The 18,334-nt window shown below is 41.8% G+C and overlaps 1 protein-coding gene across 1 annotated transcript in view; it reads left to right on the plus strand.

Annotated features, from left to right (window-relative positions):
* Positions 1-18,334, plus strand: part of LOC124622835 — a 119,019-nt gene that overhangs the window by 78,777 nt on the left and 21,908 nt on the right. Inside the window, exon 4 of the mRNA XM_047148626.1 lies at positions 6,333-6,632. Within this exon, the coding sequence (XP_047004582.1) occupies positions 6,333-6,632 (300 nt within the window). The remainder of the gene's footprint in view (positions 1-6,332; positions 6,633-18,334) is intronic.

Raw genomic sequence — 18,334 nt, forward strand, 5'->3', positions numbered from 1 at the left:
CAAATGGCACTATATTGAAATGTGTTCTTCAGTCTATTGTAGGATACAATTCGTGTTGAAACAGTTCCAGCACGTCATTATTTTGTTTTTTGTGCTTATGTACATATATGGTTGTTTCAATAAAGGAAGAAAGTGGTCTTGCGGTAGCGTTCTCGCTTTCCGCGCACGGGGTCCCTGGTTCGATTCCCGGCGGGGTCAGGGATTTTCTCGGCCTCGAGATGACTGGGTGTTGTGTGTCTTTCATCATCATTTCATCCTCATTCACTCGCAAGTCGCAGTAGTGGTGTTAAAGAACCCGCGAGGGGTCTCCCGGCCACAAATGCCATGCGCGCGTTATTATTAGTGCAGCCTACATCCTTTTTTTTTCATAGAAAATACCGTACTTGCTGTATGAAAGATTTATATTACATCTGCGACCGGTTTCGCGCCACTTATCGGTGCATCCTCAGGCACTCTCTACAAAAAATAATATAATAAGAACTCGTATAAACTATTCGATCCCCCAATTCTGAGGTGTAAATTAAACTTTTTAAATAGCCAGTTTTTGAATAAAACAAGAAAGTACTCACAAACGCTATTTATAACATAGTAACGTTGAACATTGCCCTGTAGCCACTCCCCAACAATCATGTCCTATATACGGACATCAGGTGAAAGCGGTAAGTAAAATTTAAAAATCTTTTTAAAAAAATTTTTTGAGTGAAGGGCGCGGCAATGACCTAGAAAATTAAAATAAAATACGATGCTGATAAAACTCCCCTAAACACGAACGACGAAGAGCGGATCATTAGCATGAACAAACAGCGGGGGTAGGGCCATGTAAACATATCAGAACGTACCGTGCAAGCTGAGAGGAGCCGCGCGGGAGTGGACACGGCCTGACTGACTGGCCGAAACCCGGATGGCGCTCACGCAGTGGCCCGAGAATTGCCAGAGGCCGGATGACATGTACAAGGTGTAAAGCGTGGGGGGTGCTGAACATTTGCTAAACAATTCCTTATGTCTATTTTTTTTAAGTGTAATACCATACTAGGTGGCCCCTATAAAATGTGGGCAGTTAGTTAAATTGGATTTGGATTGGATTGTTTGGGGGAAGAGACCAAACAGCGAGGTCATCGGTCTCATCGGATTAGGGAAGGACGGGGAAGGAAGTCGGCCGTGCCCTTTCAAAGGAACCATCCCAGAATTTGCCTGGAGCGATTTAGGGAAATCACGGAAAACCTAAATCAGGATGGCCGGACTCGGGATTGAACCGTCGTCCTCCCGAATGCGAGTCCAGTGTGCTAACCACTGCGCCACCTCGCTCGGTGGCAGTTAGTTAAAACCATAAGAATAATAACTGTGGTGGTTCTGAATGCGCAAGGCCCGGAGTACGCATAAAAATATATTGGACTTCGCGTACTTTTCTTGTGCATTTGTAAATGGGCTCATATTTCACCCATGGCCCACGTCTAAGACACTGGCACTTTTTGCTACTCAAAACTGTATTGTACTGCGCACTCATGGATGCTGTTGAATAACTGTAACATCGAACTGCATAGTCCTGCCAAGATTTATGGTTATATGGAGATGTTTAAACGATTTCGTTACTCAGTGCAGAGATGAGTGCACTATTGCTTCAAAATGAGCGTGCGACACGTGGAACACCTCTTCTAACTGATACAAGCGTGCGGTAATGTGTTGAAGTAGCATTGTATGTCCTGTTAAGGTAGGCGATGGATGAAATTTGAGCTCAGTTAGTCGAAGAACTGAAAATTTTACAATACAAATACATACTAGCAAAGTATTTCTTACTGACGGCAGTGGCGGCTCGTAAATACAAATTTGAAATTATCTCGCTTCTTTTAACGTATACTGGGAGATGTAGTCATGATGTTACAAACTATCAGGAATGATGGTGAAGTGTAAATGATTCAATCTGAGGTAAGGGATCCTGGTCCGTAAAGGACTGAATCTGAATTTATAACAGAAAATCATTATGGTAATATTAACATTGGAGTACATGTAACGGTATTGTGACTGAGACGGTAGGATAGGCAACTTGCTGAGGCGATACTAAGCACCAAAACAAGATAAAATTGTTTAGTAAATATGGTCTCAAAAATGCGTACCTTAAGAGCTATGGGCACTTGTTCACTAGAAGATACGTCTTTCACAGTAGTGAAGATAACCAAGCGTTCTTAACTCTGATGATATGCGCCGTACAGCTCATATTTACCAGACTTTTTTTCTTGTTTTGGTCCAAACTACCTGCTCCAAAAATATGGAAACCAAAGAGCTTATATCAGAAGAGATGTGTTTCACGGTATTTAAGACGGACAAGTGCTCCTTGCTCTTGGGAGAACTCATGTTTACCAGAACTTTTTCTTCGTTTTAGTCCAAACAAACAGTAGCGGTACATGTATTGCACTGTCAGAGATATAAGAACATATTTCGGTTATAACTTTCGACTCAGTTGTTTCCGGATCGAGGTCCTTTACCTCAAATTATAATCCCCATTTCTATCATCCGTGAACATTTGTAGCATAATATTGGAATCACCCTCTCGTTTCACCATTCTGAGTTTCCGTTATTGAATATGATAAATAGTACGTATACGTGGCTCACAACAGAAACCCTTCACACGTATGAGAATGTGACATTCTCGGATTTCGTGCCGCCTCAGGTTTGTATATAAACTCACGCTTTCCTGTGTAGTCATTATCAGGAGTTTTTCTGTAGACAACGTGGTGCTTTGCTTAGTTACGAGTACTTAACTACCCGAATTATGTGATGGAAGCGTCTCGAAACCGCGGAACTTCCATATACCGTCGTAGTTTATGTCGATGTCTCTGATGAGCGAACATAAGTAGTGGTGGTGGATAACCCAGCCTTATGCTGATAAACTACGGAGAAATGACTTTCGCATCCTCTGACGAAATCAGTATTGCTACTAACGTTCCGCTCTCGCAGTCATAGGTATCTGGTAGTATACGTAACTTCCGTGAGTCCTCCATGGCGTAACTCGTCCAACTAAATGATGCATCACACGACTTACAGTTAACTCGTTTTGCTGACAATAGAGAAAGTAGTCGGGAACCTGAGTTTACATATATTTCTGAGGCGGGAAGAAATCTGTGATACATTTATCCGACCTTCCACATTTGTTTTCATCCCAGCCTTAAAGGAGAGATCACGACTTTGGGATCTCGGATTTACTTCAAACTTTGCACACCTCTAGTAGGCCATTAAAACAATACAACGTGCAAGTAGTATGGCACACTATTCTGGAAATTCTGGAAAAATCGCAAGAGAAGTTTTACGCGTGTATTATGTAACTGAAGTATCTGCGCGAGGCTTCCGGGAGTAAGAAATCAGTGTGGCCAAGTGGTTAGCATTCGCTCTTTGCAAGAGGATCGTGGACGAGGCCACGGTTCGAATTGTTGTAACATGCATCACACGACTTACAGTTAACTCCTTTTGCTGCAGCAGTTGATATAAAGTGAATCATCTTCATTTTTGTCATACAAGTGGAAATTCTGTGATATACAAAAAAATTACCCCTACATTACTCGTTCTTCGTACATTAGCAATGCCTCACCGGTATACAGTTTAACTGTCAAACTGCCTCTGACCCTGCAGCTCGAAGGGTCGATGTGCAAAGTGGTTCCGGGCACCCTATCAGAGTGCGTGTACAAGGGATTTCGCAAATGACGACGGGCATACATTTTCAGGAAAACTCTATGCGTTTCTTGGTATACTTGTCGATAGTTATATATATGTTTGCTCTAATAATTAAATTTAATTAAAATAGCAAGTAGACAAAAAACATGAAATTTACTTAAATTTCATGCAAATACACATGGCTTTTTTATTGAATTACCTGAAAAATTCCATATAAATTAAACAGTATGACCAGTGAGGAAGAAAATGTAGATTAAAAATTATGTTTCAAGGAGAGTCGAACCGTCGCCTGACACGCGTTTGTCTTGCAAACCCCGAACGCTAACCACTTGACCACAATTCTTTTTTTTTTCTTTTTTTCGGATTCTTAGGGCCACAGACAGATAAAGGTTGGAGGAGACAACGTGGGCAGGGGTCAATCTCGAGGCCTGGCCCGGATGCCTCGCCCTTTTCAGCCGCCGTGCTGCACCCTCACATTGTTCATATCAATTTACTTATTTAGTTCATTATTGTGCACATATCTACAGAGGAAAAGAAAGTAAAAGTAAAAGTAGCCCACTGATCCGGGACAATGGAAACCCCGCAAGGTGATATAGGCTTTCTCTGCCTCGTGATGACTGGCTGTTGTGTGCTGTCCTTAGGTTAGTTAGGTTTAAGTAGTTCTAAGTTCTAGGGGACTGATGACCATCGATGTTAAGTCCCATAGTGCTCAGAGCCATTTGAACCATTTGATACAGGCTGGCCGGCGGCCGAATCCAAGGTGTACGCGTCTCATGCTTCATTCCGAATCAAGCAGGCACCTGCCACGTGGGAAAACGCCAAATTTGTGGGGGTGATGTAAAAACGCTGTTAAGGTAACTGGTAAAATATGCGCGATACCGTGAACTGCTCGCAACTACTGAATGTGCAGTCTGCAAATATTGCCAGAAATCAAGGCGCAAGCGATGAGCGTCTCCATGTAGATATGACAGGGTCCAGCCCTTTATCCAGAAAACCCCCCGTGACTTTGTTGCAGGAATGTTCCACCGCTGGGTCATAACCTCTAACGTCCAGCACCCATTCACAGATATACAGGGTGGTCCATTGAAAGAGACCGGGCCAAATATCTCACGAAATATGCATCAAACGAAAAAACTACAAAGAACGAAACTTGTCTAACTTCAAGGGGGAAACCAGATGGCGCTATGGTTGGCCCGCTAGATAGTGCTGCCATATGTCAAACGGTTATCAACTGCGTTTTTTTAAAAATAGGAACCCAAATTTTTTATTACATATTCGTGTAGTACGTAAAGAAATAGGAATTAGTTGGACCACTTTTTTCGCTTTGTGATAGATGGCGCTGTAATAGCCAAAAACGTATAAGTACGTGGTATCACGTAACATTCTGCCAGTGCGGACGGTATTTTCTTCGTGATACATTACCCATGATAAAATGGACCGTTTACAAATTGCGGGAAAGGTCGACATCGTGTTGTGATCAAAATGCCCAACGGGCGTGTGCTATGCTATGTATGTTGCTCGGTATCCTGGACGACATCATCCAAGTGTCTAGACCGTTCGCCGGATAGTTACGTTATTTAAGGAAACAGGAAGTCTTCAGCCACATGTGAAACGTAATCACGAGCTGCAATAAATGATGATGCCTAAGTAGGTGTTTTAGCTGTTGTCGCGGCAAATCCACACATCAGTAGCAGACAAATTGCGCGAGAATCGGGAATCTCAAAAACGTCGGTGTTGAGATGAATGTCGTTACACGTATTGCCAAATGCATTAAGGTTGACGGACATTATTCTGAGCATTTATTGCATTAATGTGGTATTTGCAGGTAATCACGCTGTAATAGGATGCATTCTCAGAAATGATAAGTTCACAAAGGTACATGTATCACATTGGAACTACCGAAATAAAAAGTTCAAATTTACCTACGTTCTGTATTTTAATTTAATAAAACTACCTGATATCAACTGTTCGTCTAAAAAATTGTGAGCCATATGTTTGTGACTATTACAGTGCCATCTATTACAAAACGAAAAAAGTGGTCCAACTAAAACATTCATATTTCTTTACGTACTACACGAATATGTAATAAAAAATGGGGGTTCCTATTTTAAAAAAAACGCAGTTGATATCCGTTTGACTTATGGCAGCGCCAACTAGAGGGCCAATCATAGCGCCATTTGGTTTCCCCCTTCAAGCTAGACAAGTTTCGTTCTTTGTAGTTTTTTCGTCTGACGCTTATTTCGTGAGATATTTGGCCCGGTCACGATCAATGGACCACCCTGTATAAGCTATATAATAGACACGTAAAACCTAGCTTCCTATTTTCTCAGAATTGCCAGAGTAGTGATCCTTACTACGTGCCCATTTTGTTGTTTTAATGGCCTACTAAGAGTTTTGAAGTAAATCTGTGATCCCAACGTCGTGGTCTCCATTTGTAAGATTAATAAACGAAGCAGCAAGAATCCCTCATTTTATCACCAGTTACGTGTGTAGTCATCTCTGTGCAATTTTCGTTCACGTTATTTTCCATTACTTTCACCAGTCCCTGGTCACTGAGCACGTGTCATTCGAGCAACCCACCCTCGTGCACCCCACCACCTCCCGCTCGTGTCCCGCCTCGGCGCACGAGTAAGAGCGGAGAGAAACCGTGCTGCCTTTGGTGCCCACAGCGGCGCAGGCCAACATCTGGGGCCCGGAGGACGTGTTCGTGAAGAAGGGCAGCACCATCAGCCTGACGTGCTCCATCAACGTGCACTCGACGCCGCCGGGGTCGGTGCTGTGGTTCCACGGCGCCGCCGTCGTCGACTTCGACTCGCCGCGCGGCGGCATCTCCCTCGAGACGGAGAAGACGGAGGCGGGCACCACGAGCAAGCTGCTCGTGACCAAGGCTCAGCTCGCCGACTCGGGCAACTACACGTGCGTGCCGTCCAACGCCAACCCGGCCAGCGTCTGGGTGCACGTCCTCAACGGTGAGTGCCTCCACCACTAGGCCACTAGCAGGCAGGCAGCGGCCTGCCGGAGTGCCGCTTGGTCAAAAGGTTTATATTAATCGTATATAGAGTGGAAATGGAAAACGTTCCAACACCCAAACCTCCTGGTGTCAGATCTGTACCAAACGTTCTATATCGACAGAGTATGCACCGAAGCTTCGATTTAGTACGTACTATATGCTGTCGTCCAGCAGAACGTCCGTAAACATTAATTACAAGTAACACAAGAACTACGGAGCATAGCTGTCAGTGAGTAATAGCTTCCGTTGAGAATCTGGTGGGGCGTTAGATCATTGTTCCAAGGGTCCCGGGTTCATAGCCCAATGCTGACAATTTTACTGTATAATGCATGAAAGTATCATATGGGACTACTAATAAATCACGAGCAGTACTGCACGTGTGATGCAGTTGCTTCTTTAGTCTGCTGTTCCAACTGTCTACGTTTATTATGTGAAATTACATAGAGGTAGGGGTGTAAATGTGGAAACCCAGTTTCCTCTTTCAGCTTCAAAAATCAGCCAAAGCTAATTCATAATGTTTTAGCAATGAATGTAATAATATTAAACACAAAAACTAAATATCTTAAAAATTAAAAAACATCTTCTGCTTGCACAACAACTCACTAATTTTTCAAGAAGTGCGGGTAATGTGGAAACGCCTTAAAATTGTGGGAAACTGACTACTTCAAGCGAAAACTATTGAAAATGTCAGAAATTTTTTTATTTTATATTAAATTTAACTTACTTAAAAATATTTTTAAACGCAACTGTATTAGAAAAACGCTTCGTAATCGAAGTTCACTTGCAAAAATCGCATATGTAAATATCTGCTTCATTTCCGGCCCACAGAGAGTGACTCCACTCCTCACACACGACACACTTAATCCACAATTCTCCCCGAATGTCTTTGGAAAATGCGCCTTTACAAAAAATACAAACTGCATCTTCTTCGGTAGGTTCTTCTTCCCCAACTGTGAGATCCACATGTGACTCGCCTGAAGATACAGTTGGTGCATTGGGCTCTTCATCTGAATCCTCAGACAACTTAAGCCGTTTTTTGCACGGTTCTCTAGGAGGAGCTTCACGTTTTTTCTTGCTTTTGGCAGGTGCCTTAGGAAGCTTCTGTTTACCCTTCAGCAAGGATTCTTCAAGGCGTGTTTTATAAGGCGAATATGTCAAAACAGCTGATGAACCTGGCTTACGACCTCTGTTGGAAATCGTCCTCTTTAGAGGAGGGACTGGCATGATATCTTGTGGAGACACACACGTATTTGATGAGGTATTTGACAACGATGTTGGCCTTCTGTTTTATCCATTCCAATGAGATAATGAACCAACTGTTTCTCAATAGCAACAGGAAGTACAAGCTTACGTCCAAGTCTCAAAGAAACACATACTTCAGGTGACATATCACGATGCACAAACCTTTGAAGTGTCGTTTGAGGTACACTGAAAGCTTTTATTGCTCTTCTTAACCCCACCTGCTATCCCTTGAGGCTATTATAGCCTTAATCATGTTTTGAGCATCCCACTTCTTCACAATAGCTCTTGGTTTCCGATCAGTTAGCTTTCGTGGCATCTAGGTACAGACGCAAAACGTATTAGCAGTAATGTATTTTATGTTGGTATTGTGGAAACGTTTCCACAATGACATCGTATGTATGCTTCCGCATTACCTACACAACGGCCATTTTAAATTTCTGAAGATCAGATTACGCAAGTATCCATTTAAGGTTGACAAAGGACTGCTAAAACCTTCTATGCGCCTCCCTTTATAAGCTATGAGACCTAAAGAAAGATAACTACAAAGTATATAGATAAATATAACAGCACAACTTACCTAGAAAAAGGTTTAGAAAACGCGCGAACGTAAATTGCATCAGTGCCACCGCGCCTGTTGCTCAACTGACTTTTAACCCTCTACCGTTACAAATAGGAACCATTACAACAATTTCTGGCTGCCCCACTGCAGTGCAGCACTCTGCAGGCCAGATACTAGACGTTTCCACATTACCCACACGCTCCTACATTTACACCCCTACCTCTATGCACTAACTGCTTCATCACGAGTGGTATCTGTTCTGTCGCACTTGTCCTGCAGAACATCACACCTATTTATACAGATTTACTGTTAGGTTTGCTACTTTTCAGTTAGCAAATCGAAAGCAGAATGCCAGAAGAACATTGCTACAAATTCCGAAAAGTCCTTTTACATGTCGGGAAAAAAGTATCCCATATAAAAGTTAGACACGTAAAAAGTAAAAACAAATTGTCATTAGTGGTGTCTGAACGGGAACTCTACAAATCTGTCACTCACAGATACACCTGCCTTGTTCTCCGTAGCTCTGGTGTCACTTTCAATTACCGTTTATTCATGTTCTACTGGGCGACATCACATAGCGCGAACTAAATCGGCGTTTCGGTCGATACTCTATCTACATACAACGTTTTGAACCAGTCCGAGTGTCTGATATCTGGATGTTTGGGTGTAAGTGTCATTTTTCATTTTTTCAAAACGCTTTTTCTCTACAGTTGCGTACAGAGTAATCGGTAAAATTCCATATTTCGAAATATCGATATTTTTTACAACGTACCGACGTTTACCGGTGACCCAATACTCCCCAATATATCGCTGTATTGATGTCGAAATAGCAATATCGGGTGTCGATAATTTTATTTCATACTTTTTCGCAGTTTTCGATAAATATTTGAAACTGCTCTCTTGAAATTGTAGTAGAACATAATTTTACTTTCAATATGTGAAGGAATCATACTACTTTTTTAGCTTTTATCACGTCCACTCTTTCTCTTTGACTGTGTGAAGCACGTAAAGGTTGCACAAAGAAGAAGTCCGAGCGCTAGTTTCAACGCAACTAATGGACTACTGCATCACATCGGCATTCTTCAAAAACAGCTGCTGAAAATGATGAACAAAAATGTAAATGGCAAGAGTGGGCTTTGCCGTGGACGGAGACGTGTGAGTGTAAATGCTAAAAAATGGTTCAAATGGCTCTGAGCACTATGGGACTTAACTGCTAAGGTCATCAGTCCCCTAGAACAGAACTACTTAAACCTAACTAACCTAAGGACATCACACACATCCATGCCCGAGGCAGGATTCGAACCTGCGACCGTAGCGGTCGCGCGGTTCCAGACTGTAGCGCCTAGAACCGCTCGGCCACAACGGCCGGCTGTAAATGCTAAAGCAGTCGGCTCTCGGCACTACCCACAGAAACTGCAACGTTCAATTTCACCACGCAATTTTGACACTGCAGCTGCTTTGTTGCTGCCGTTTGCAGAAATGAAAAATAAACAAAAAAAAACAGGGAAGTCGACCTGAAGTGTTCCGGACAAATCCGGTACGTGACGCAACCGAACGACGTGCCCGTCGGACGTCCTTTATTTGACCACTTGCTTGCAGTTGACATTGTTTGCAAAATGATTATCGCATCTATTCAATTCTTGCTCTAACAGAGATAATCAGGCTTCTAACTTGTTGATGTTCAGAATACCTAATAACATGTCATTACTTAGATATACAGCAGTAAAACCAGCAGTGTAATAACAATGTGCTGTCGATATTTTTATAGGCTGCTTCGTCGATATTTCTTCAGTCGATATGTTGCTAGATATACACTTTTCCTCGATATACGTATCTAGGGCCCATCATGACATATTTCTAAATATCGATATATGGGATTACCGATATTTTTAAAAATATCAACAGTCCTACTTGCGTTATCGGTACTGCGTTGCATGTTCCTGGACTTATTAATAAGGCCTTCAGCAGCTAACGGCCATAGCGCTAGGTGAAAGGAAAATAACACTGACCAACACTGAAAATGTAACTGGGATGAAATAAATGTTAACCATATCGACCATGCTGATAATGAAAATGACGATGAAAAACTCAAATTAATTCTCGTTTCCAACTTAAAGGAGGTACAATTAATTATATTTTAAGCAGTCATTCTCCATCCGTTTCTATACAGGCTTCGAAATCCTGCTGATGGTAGATTTACGAAGCTTCAGGCACCAGTAGCAGCGTGTGTACTGTCGCTATTGTTAGCCTAGGCTCGTAGCAACGAAGGGAAGCGAAGGATAAAGAGAGGAGCGAAGCATGTTTCTTTTAACCGTAGTTTCAGTCTGTTAAAACCTGTGTGTTGTTCATGTGCTGGTGGAACGTGTTACTGAAGTCTGGTTAGTGCATGTGATCATTAAAATTCCTGTGATTCAGTATGTCTCACAAATGTGCAAACAGTGCTGACAATTTTGGCTACATTGCAGACAGGCTACATTCAAATCATAAAGGAGGCCAATGACGCCATATGTTAGGAAGGCGTACAGACCAACGAAAAATTTTTTTTGAATAACTTTTTTTTACTTTGATTGCTGATCTTTATAGATTTTTATGAGCTGAACCCAAATCTAGCCTTAGTTTTCTTTGTATCACCCATAGTTTTCGAGTAATTTGCTTTGTATTATATACTATGCTATACGGTAAACGGGGAAATCAATGAAACGCTTTGTTACTACACAATGATGGCTTGTATTTACAGTAAGCTACTTAAAACAATGAAATGTGCTAGTAGTGGTTTCACTTGTCAGCTAGAATTGGTTTGTATTTTCTTTCCCTTTTTTTCTTTGAAGCTTGTTGTGTAGCTTTTTTTGCGATGAGTCGCTTGCTGAACTTCTCGGTGAAGTGACCAACTGTAGTCCCTCATCATGTTGGTGTTCCAGCGGCCTTGGTAGTGTTTTTCTATCAATTTAATGTCCCGGTGAAAACGCTCTCCTTGCTCCTGACTAACATCTCCCATATTGTCCGGGAAGTAATCAAGGTGACTGTCAAAAAGTGAACTTTCAAGATCATTAAACATCCTAAAGTTTTAAACTTCTTTAACAATGTAGCTATAATAGAAACATATTCTGGGTCTTTTTCATGTCCTAAGAATTTGTAACGACTTGCTTGAATGATACCAATGCTTCTTTGGTTCAAATGGCTCTGAGCACTACGGGACTTAACTTCTGAGGTCATCAGTCCCCTAGAACTTTGAACTGCTTAAACCTAACTAACCTAAGGAAATCACAACACCCATGCCCGAGGCAGGATTCGAACCGGCGATCGTAGCGGTCGCGCGGCTCCAGAATGTAGCGCCTTGAATCGCTCGGCCACCCCGACCGGCTCATGCTTCTTCCTCATTTAAGGTCATTGTGGATTCAAAGCTAACATCAAACATCAATTTTCTAGAGTCAGCTTCTGAAAGGTGTGGAAAATTTTGGCAGGGGTGCTTAAAACATGGTCCATCTTTAAGCAAAGCGTTTACAAACTATTTCATTAGGCCTAACTTTATATGTAGAGGTGGTAGGAGTACGTTTTTTGTATCTACAAGGTTTTTGCGTAGAATGTTCTTCTCACCAGGCTTTAAAGACTGCCTCACAGAGCAGTTCTTTCTGCACCAGTGTTGATCACTAGCCCTACTGTCCCATTCACACAAGAAACAGAGGAATTTGGTAAAGTCACCTTGCTGACCAAGGAGCATATATGTTAATTTTAGTTCGCCACATATCATCCGACCATGAGCAGAGTAGCCTATTATATTTAGCACTATTTATAGGTTTTCATACCTTCCTTTCATTTTTACAGAATGTCCAACAGGTATGGAAGCATACATGTTACTATTGTGTAATAAAACAACCTTTAAACTAGTTTTGGATGCATCAATAAACAGCCTCCTGTCTTCCTTTTTGTATTCAACACCAAACTCATTCATCAGACTGGGAATGTCTGAGCGATACACTAAATCACCTTCTTGTTGAAAAATTTGGAAAATCGCTGCTCTCTCTTTCTATACATGTATATGCTGGTTCCAACTTCTAACACGTTATTTTCTTTTAATCTAGAGCCAAGCAATTCAGCTTTTTCTTTTGTTAATCCCAGGTCCCTAACCAAATCGTTAATCTGGGTCTGAGTAAACAGTTAGGGCCCTAGACTTCCAGTATTACAATGGAATTCATCATAATGGTTCATCTAAATCAGATTGTACAACAGAAAATAGTTCTCTTAGAATAGAATTTAAATCATCTAGTGGTTCAGGAATCTGCAAATCTACAACATGCCCTACAGCTCAGATGGAGAATGGCAGGCTAGGGTAGCTTATTACCTTCTTGTTTTTCTAATTATGACCAATAATAGCAACACTGCAAAAGTAGCAATCATCGGAATGATTTCTTGGCCTCCTCCATATCATAGGAACAGTAAATCTAAAGGCTTTTTACTCCTTTCTGGACCAGTTTCTCAGATCTTCAACACAAACATAACATATCCAAGGTTTATCTTGATCACCAGGTTTAGATCCAATGCTTGATAGATAAACCTTTTTCACAAAGTCTGTAAAGTTCCTTTGGTGCTTTTTAATCACAAATTCACCAAAAAAATATAACAAAAACAGTCAGCACAGTTTTTACTACTACGATTACACACTGTACTGAGAATATGTACAGGAAACAGTAAAATGAGGTTAGGTTGATAGTAAACCAAACACCATCTGTTAACACAAAAATAGAATCGACCTTTTTTTATCCAGAAATTTTCTTTCAGCAGTGCTATCAATGTCATCTCTATTCATCACACCATCTTTTTAAATTATTTAACTACATAAAAGCTATTAAGTTATTTAAAAAATCGCTTAATTTAATAAATTTTACTGTAAAATCTGAAGGAATGGTGGGTGATACAGTTTTTTATGTATCATATTTGGATTTCGCAGCACAAAAACACAAGAATAAGGTATTTTCAGCAAGATAGTTTTTCCATCGTTGGCCTGAGTAATCGACACACATAACCCAAAATATAATTTACGAGCCTGTTGTTGATTGACATAATATTTTACAGTAGGTTTTGGTAATTTAAAGGAAAGGGTAGAAGAACAATCTGTCAGCATTAACGTTTAACACCAATGTAATAGCACGTAATACACGTTTAACTTAACAAACGTATTGGTCGTGGTATGTAAGAATCTTACATTACGGTTCGACAGGATCATTCTTCTAGCACCACGAGATAATAAACAAAACGAAGTGAAGAGGGGAAATAAAAATCCAAATGTTCAGAAGCTAAATTGAAATAATCCCCATGTAGAAGAGATACGTCCGCCTCCATAGAAGAATGGTCATTGTAACACACCATCATTCTGTTCGACTCCCGAAACTACCAGGAATTTTTCCTTGGTGGGATGACTAGCCTGGGTTTCACTCTGCCTCGTGACGTCAGTTTAGGGGCTATAAGATTGAGGCGTCGCAGTTACAATGTCGGACCGTCGGCAACGGCGAGGAATGCGTGTGCTGACCCCGGTATCCCTCCATGCTGTATCCGATGATGAATGACTGAGGATGACATAGTAGTTGGTAGAATATTGCGTAGTCTTCAGGGCCTGATGCCAGGGTATCCTTTTTAAGATACACATTAACATAAAACGATGATTAACATATAGGGTAAAAATATTGAACTATACATAATAACATCACCATAACTTACGAACTGTTTGCATAAGGACGTTCAAACTGCATAGTTGGCCGTTGGGCATGATTGGAATTACGACGCTCATGCATTTGCATGGTTGTTAAAAGTCCAGTCGCGGAATAATCGGTGCGATATTCATTGATGCCACGGTGACTACCGAACAGTACGTGAAGGTTTTGGAAGATGTTTACCCAAAGTTACACTTATTTCGAAAAGATGTGGTTCATGCAAGTCGAAGCTCGACGCCATCAAAGTAGAGCATCGTTCGATGTCCTGGAAGAACACTTTGGGGACCGCATTCTGTCTCTAGGCTACCCAGAGGCCACTGGCATGGGCCTGGATTCGCCGCCCGGATCCTTGTGGGGATATATCAAAAACAAGGTGTACAGCAATAACCCCAAAATAATTGTTGAGATAAAAACAGCCATTCAGGATGTTATCTACAGCACTGACGTTCCCACTCTTCAGCGGGTCATGCAGAATTTCGCTATTCATCTGCGCCACACCGTCGCCAATGACGGCAGGCATATGGGACATGCCATAACCTACCACCAAATATCTGTAGTGACGTTTAAATGTTGAATAAAGTGTGTGCACGCCGTAGTTTGTAACTAATTTACATTTTTTTCATGTAGTTAAATAATTTTCAGCCTTTATTTTGCAGTGCTGCTTTATTATTACAAAGATATCTTGGCAGCTTTAAGGAAGTTCTTTAGTAAATGCGGTATTTCTCAAAGAAAGGAAGCGGCACTCGTAGGAAACTCTTGTTGCAAAGAAGAGTGTCAGTGCGTTTCACATTTTGCACATACAAAGATGATATGACTGATGTGTCTTTCTGTAGTTTTGTACGAAACGGGGAATGGCGAAAGAAAGGGATGTGATGGGTGGGAGTTCGTGACTTCCAGCCGCACAGGGCACTGCGGATGCAGTTTCGAAAGTTGAGAATTTGTTCCAGAGCGGGCCTCGAATCCAGATTTGCCCCTTCTCATGAATGGCCGGCTTAACCACTTCGGCAATCCGCACACAATCCCTGACTGACTCAGATTTCCAACTTACCGCAAGCTGCAATACAGCGTCCCTTGTGTATTAACCTAGGCATGTCCGAAAGAACAGATACCATCTTCATATATAGAGAGTTAAGGCTCACAGGCCATTTCACCATCTTCTTCTGTGCGGACGCACAAACAGTCCCCGAAGTCATGCGGGAATCGGCAGTAAAGCTGAGGGTAATGAGTATGATGGGGAAGGGGCACTATGAATGTAGTGTGGGACAAGAAGTTGCGACTGTGGGTCTCACGGGAGGCGTGCCACAGATAAATCCCTGCAGTCGCACTACCCTCTGTGTCATCGTTGGGTCAGATGGAAAGAGCGTCTGTTATGTAAGCAGGGGATCCTGGGTTCGAGTCCCGGTCGGGGCACTCATTTTCAACTGTCCCCGTTAACTTATATCAACGCCTGTATGCAGCTAAGGGTATTCATTTCATTGTAATTTCATTCTAACGAGCTGCTCTTTCGGACACGTCTGAAAGAAGAAAATATATAAGGCTCACTGGCCATTTGACCATCTTCTCCTGTGCGGATGCACAAACAATGTAAGAACTTTTTCGATTTCCTCCGTTTATCCTATCTGGTAAGGCTCAACTACCGTACAACGATACTCTACCAAAAGACGGTCAATGTAGTGCATGCAGTCGCATTAGTGGATTTATTGCATTTTCTAAGTGTCCTGCCAATAAAATGCAGTCTTTGATTTACCTTCCCCACTACATTAGCTATGTGATCGATGCATTTCACCCCTAGGCATTTAACGGAATGGTTTGATTCATCGTGTAACCGAAATTTAATAGATTCGTTTTGGTACATACGTGAATGACATCATGCTTTTGGTTAATTAGAGTCAACTGCTACTTTTGGCACCATACAAATATCTCGTCCAAATCATGTTGCCGTTTCTTTTACCTTCCGATGAAATTACTAGAGGGTAAGCGACAGCATCATCAGCAAAAAATCTATGAGGGCTTCTGAGATTGTCTCCTAAATCTAGATTACTGAAGTGTTATGTGTAACTGTGTCTGAAGAATTCTTATTATTTACATTTAGACCTATTAAACAGTCATTCGTATAAACCAGTTTGTTTGATTCTAATCTGTGACCACAAAAAACTTTGTTCTCAAACTATCGATTTAATTTAGTGGTGGCCATCTTCAGTTCTGTTTAAAACATATCCGGATACAGTGATGCTAGAGCGGTATCTTTAGGATTTATTATTTTAGGATATGTTTTGAACAGATTTGAAGACGGTCATCACTGACCAAAACAATAGTTAAAGGATAAAACATTTTTGTGATCACAGAGTGAAATAAAAGAAAGAAAGAAAGAGTGGAATAAAAGATACACTTTCCGGATCATCGTTTGTATTCGTAACTCTGTAGCAGCTTGTGAAATTCAGTTGTCTGTTAATTAAAGCAACTAGTAAGAGTTCAACATATTTAAATTTCTATCGATTTAGGTACTCCCACTAACTTCATCAAAGAGATGATTCACAGAGTGCACATTTAAAGATTTCCAGTTCCGACGAGTTTCTTATGAATACCTCTGGGCACTAGCACGCCTGGGAGAAAGGATACCGGTAGAATGGTTGCCCATAGACACTCAGCTGAACAGAGAGGTACAGAGTAGTGTGTCCTAGAGTCCCATGCATAAAGGCACGCTAACTGCCCATCAAAACTGAAAATGTCATTAGGCAGTGAGAACAACTGGATCCTCTCTAACGTACAAAGCCGTTGAAGGTTTTTGGCCGGTTAGAACTGTGTCCTATAAGAGGAATCAACCCTGGACTCTTGCCATCACGGCTTTACAACCCAGCTAACCAATTACGCCTGACGGTCCGCCTCGTGGTATCAGTCTGGCAATAATGCTCACCTAGTCACCCGGTCCTTCAGCGTACGTTGCTAGCACACTGGTGGACCACAGTCATTTATTCCATCGTTTTCAAGTGTGCATCCATTACATCATTACTTGTTTTTCTAATACTCGGCTGCCCAAACTCCACCCATTGTCAAAGTAAGTCGTTGATTGCCTTCTGAGCAGGAAAGCGTGAGTTTATATTGCTTGAGATGCCATAAACCATCTGTCGCCGTGGCTGGCCTACGTTCTCCGTATAGACGAATTTATATGTTCAGGACATTGAAGGGAAATGAGTTAGTAACGTAGTTTTAAAACAACGATATTCAGCAATAGTTCGAGTGCACATTCGTAGTGCTGACCCAGATGAAAAAAAACTGATGAAATTCCGGCGGCACTTGACCTCTAGTCATAAGAATGCTACCATGGAACGGGAGAAGAATGGATGACTGACGTTTTTGGAAGTTCTAGTTCGATGGAAGAAGGATGAGTCTCTGGCGCATTACGTGCCCTGTAGGTCTATCCCATCACATCACAGTCATCGAGCTGTCACCATGTGTGAGAGGCTATCAGCGTCCTTGGCACTCTGGTTCACAGAGGGCAGGTATCGTCTGTATCCGACAGCCGCCAGAACAAGCTGATATACAAAACTGCATAACAGTGTACACGCCGTTGCAGTGTTAAGGAACCTATCTACACGCAGCTGAATTCTGCTACGTGAAACAGAGCACTAACTAATGGTAGCTTAAGGCACAGTGTGCAAGCTTACGAGGGAAGGAGGTGATCCAAATCCTATTCGAATCTGCGTACCGGATTCACGTCGTCTGGTACTGTTCACCCCGAGGTCGGAGTTTGGCCAATTTCCCTCGCTCTTTTAGTGAAAAGGCATGCTGTTTTTTACGTTTCGCCTCAGAAAACACGAACAACTAAGATATCACAAACACAGACACCAGACACACAGTACAGAATGCTGCACTAGCGTGCTTCAAGCGTCTACTTATTTGTATACAATGCCTTTGACAAGGACTGCAGCGTCGGTTTTCAGATTTATTCACCCGTATACAAATTAACACATAGTTTTAAAGTTCAGAGGGTTACGGAATAATTCAGCTTTCACAAGTTGGTAGAGAGTTCTACCCAAAGCTTAAATCGCCGAGTAGCAGCAAAACGAAATCGTACACACTGTTAATTATATGACAGGTATCGGCAGAAAGAACTAAAACGTTGTTTTTCTACGTAGTATAAGTATAGGGCTATTA

Source organism: Schistocerca americana, chromosome 7 (genome assembly GCF_021461395.2).
Source record: "Schistocerca americana isolate TAMUIC-IGC-003095 chromosome 7, iqSchAmer2.1, whole genome shotgun sequence".
NCBI classification, from domain to species: Eukaryota; Metazoa; Arthropoda; class Insecta; order Orthoptera; family Acrididae; genus Schistocerca; species Schistocerca americana.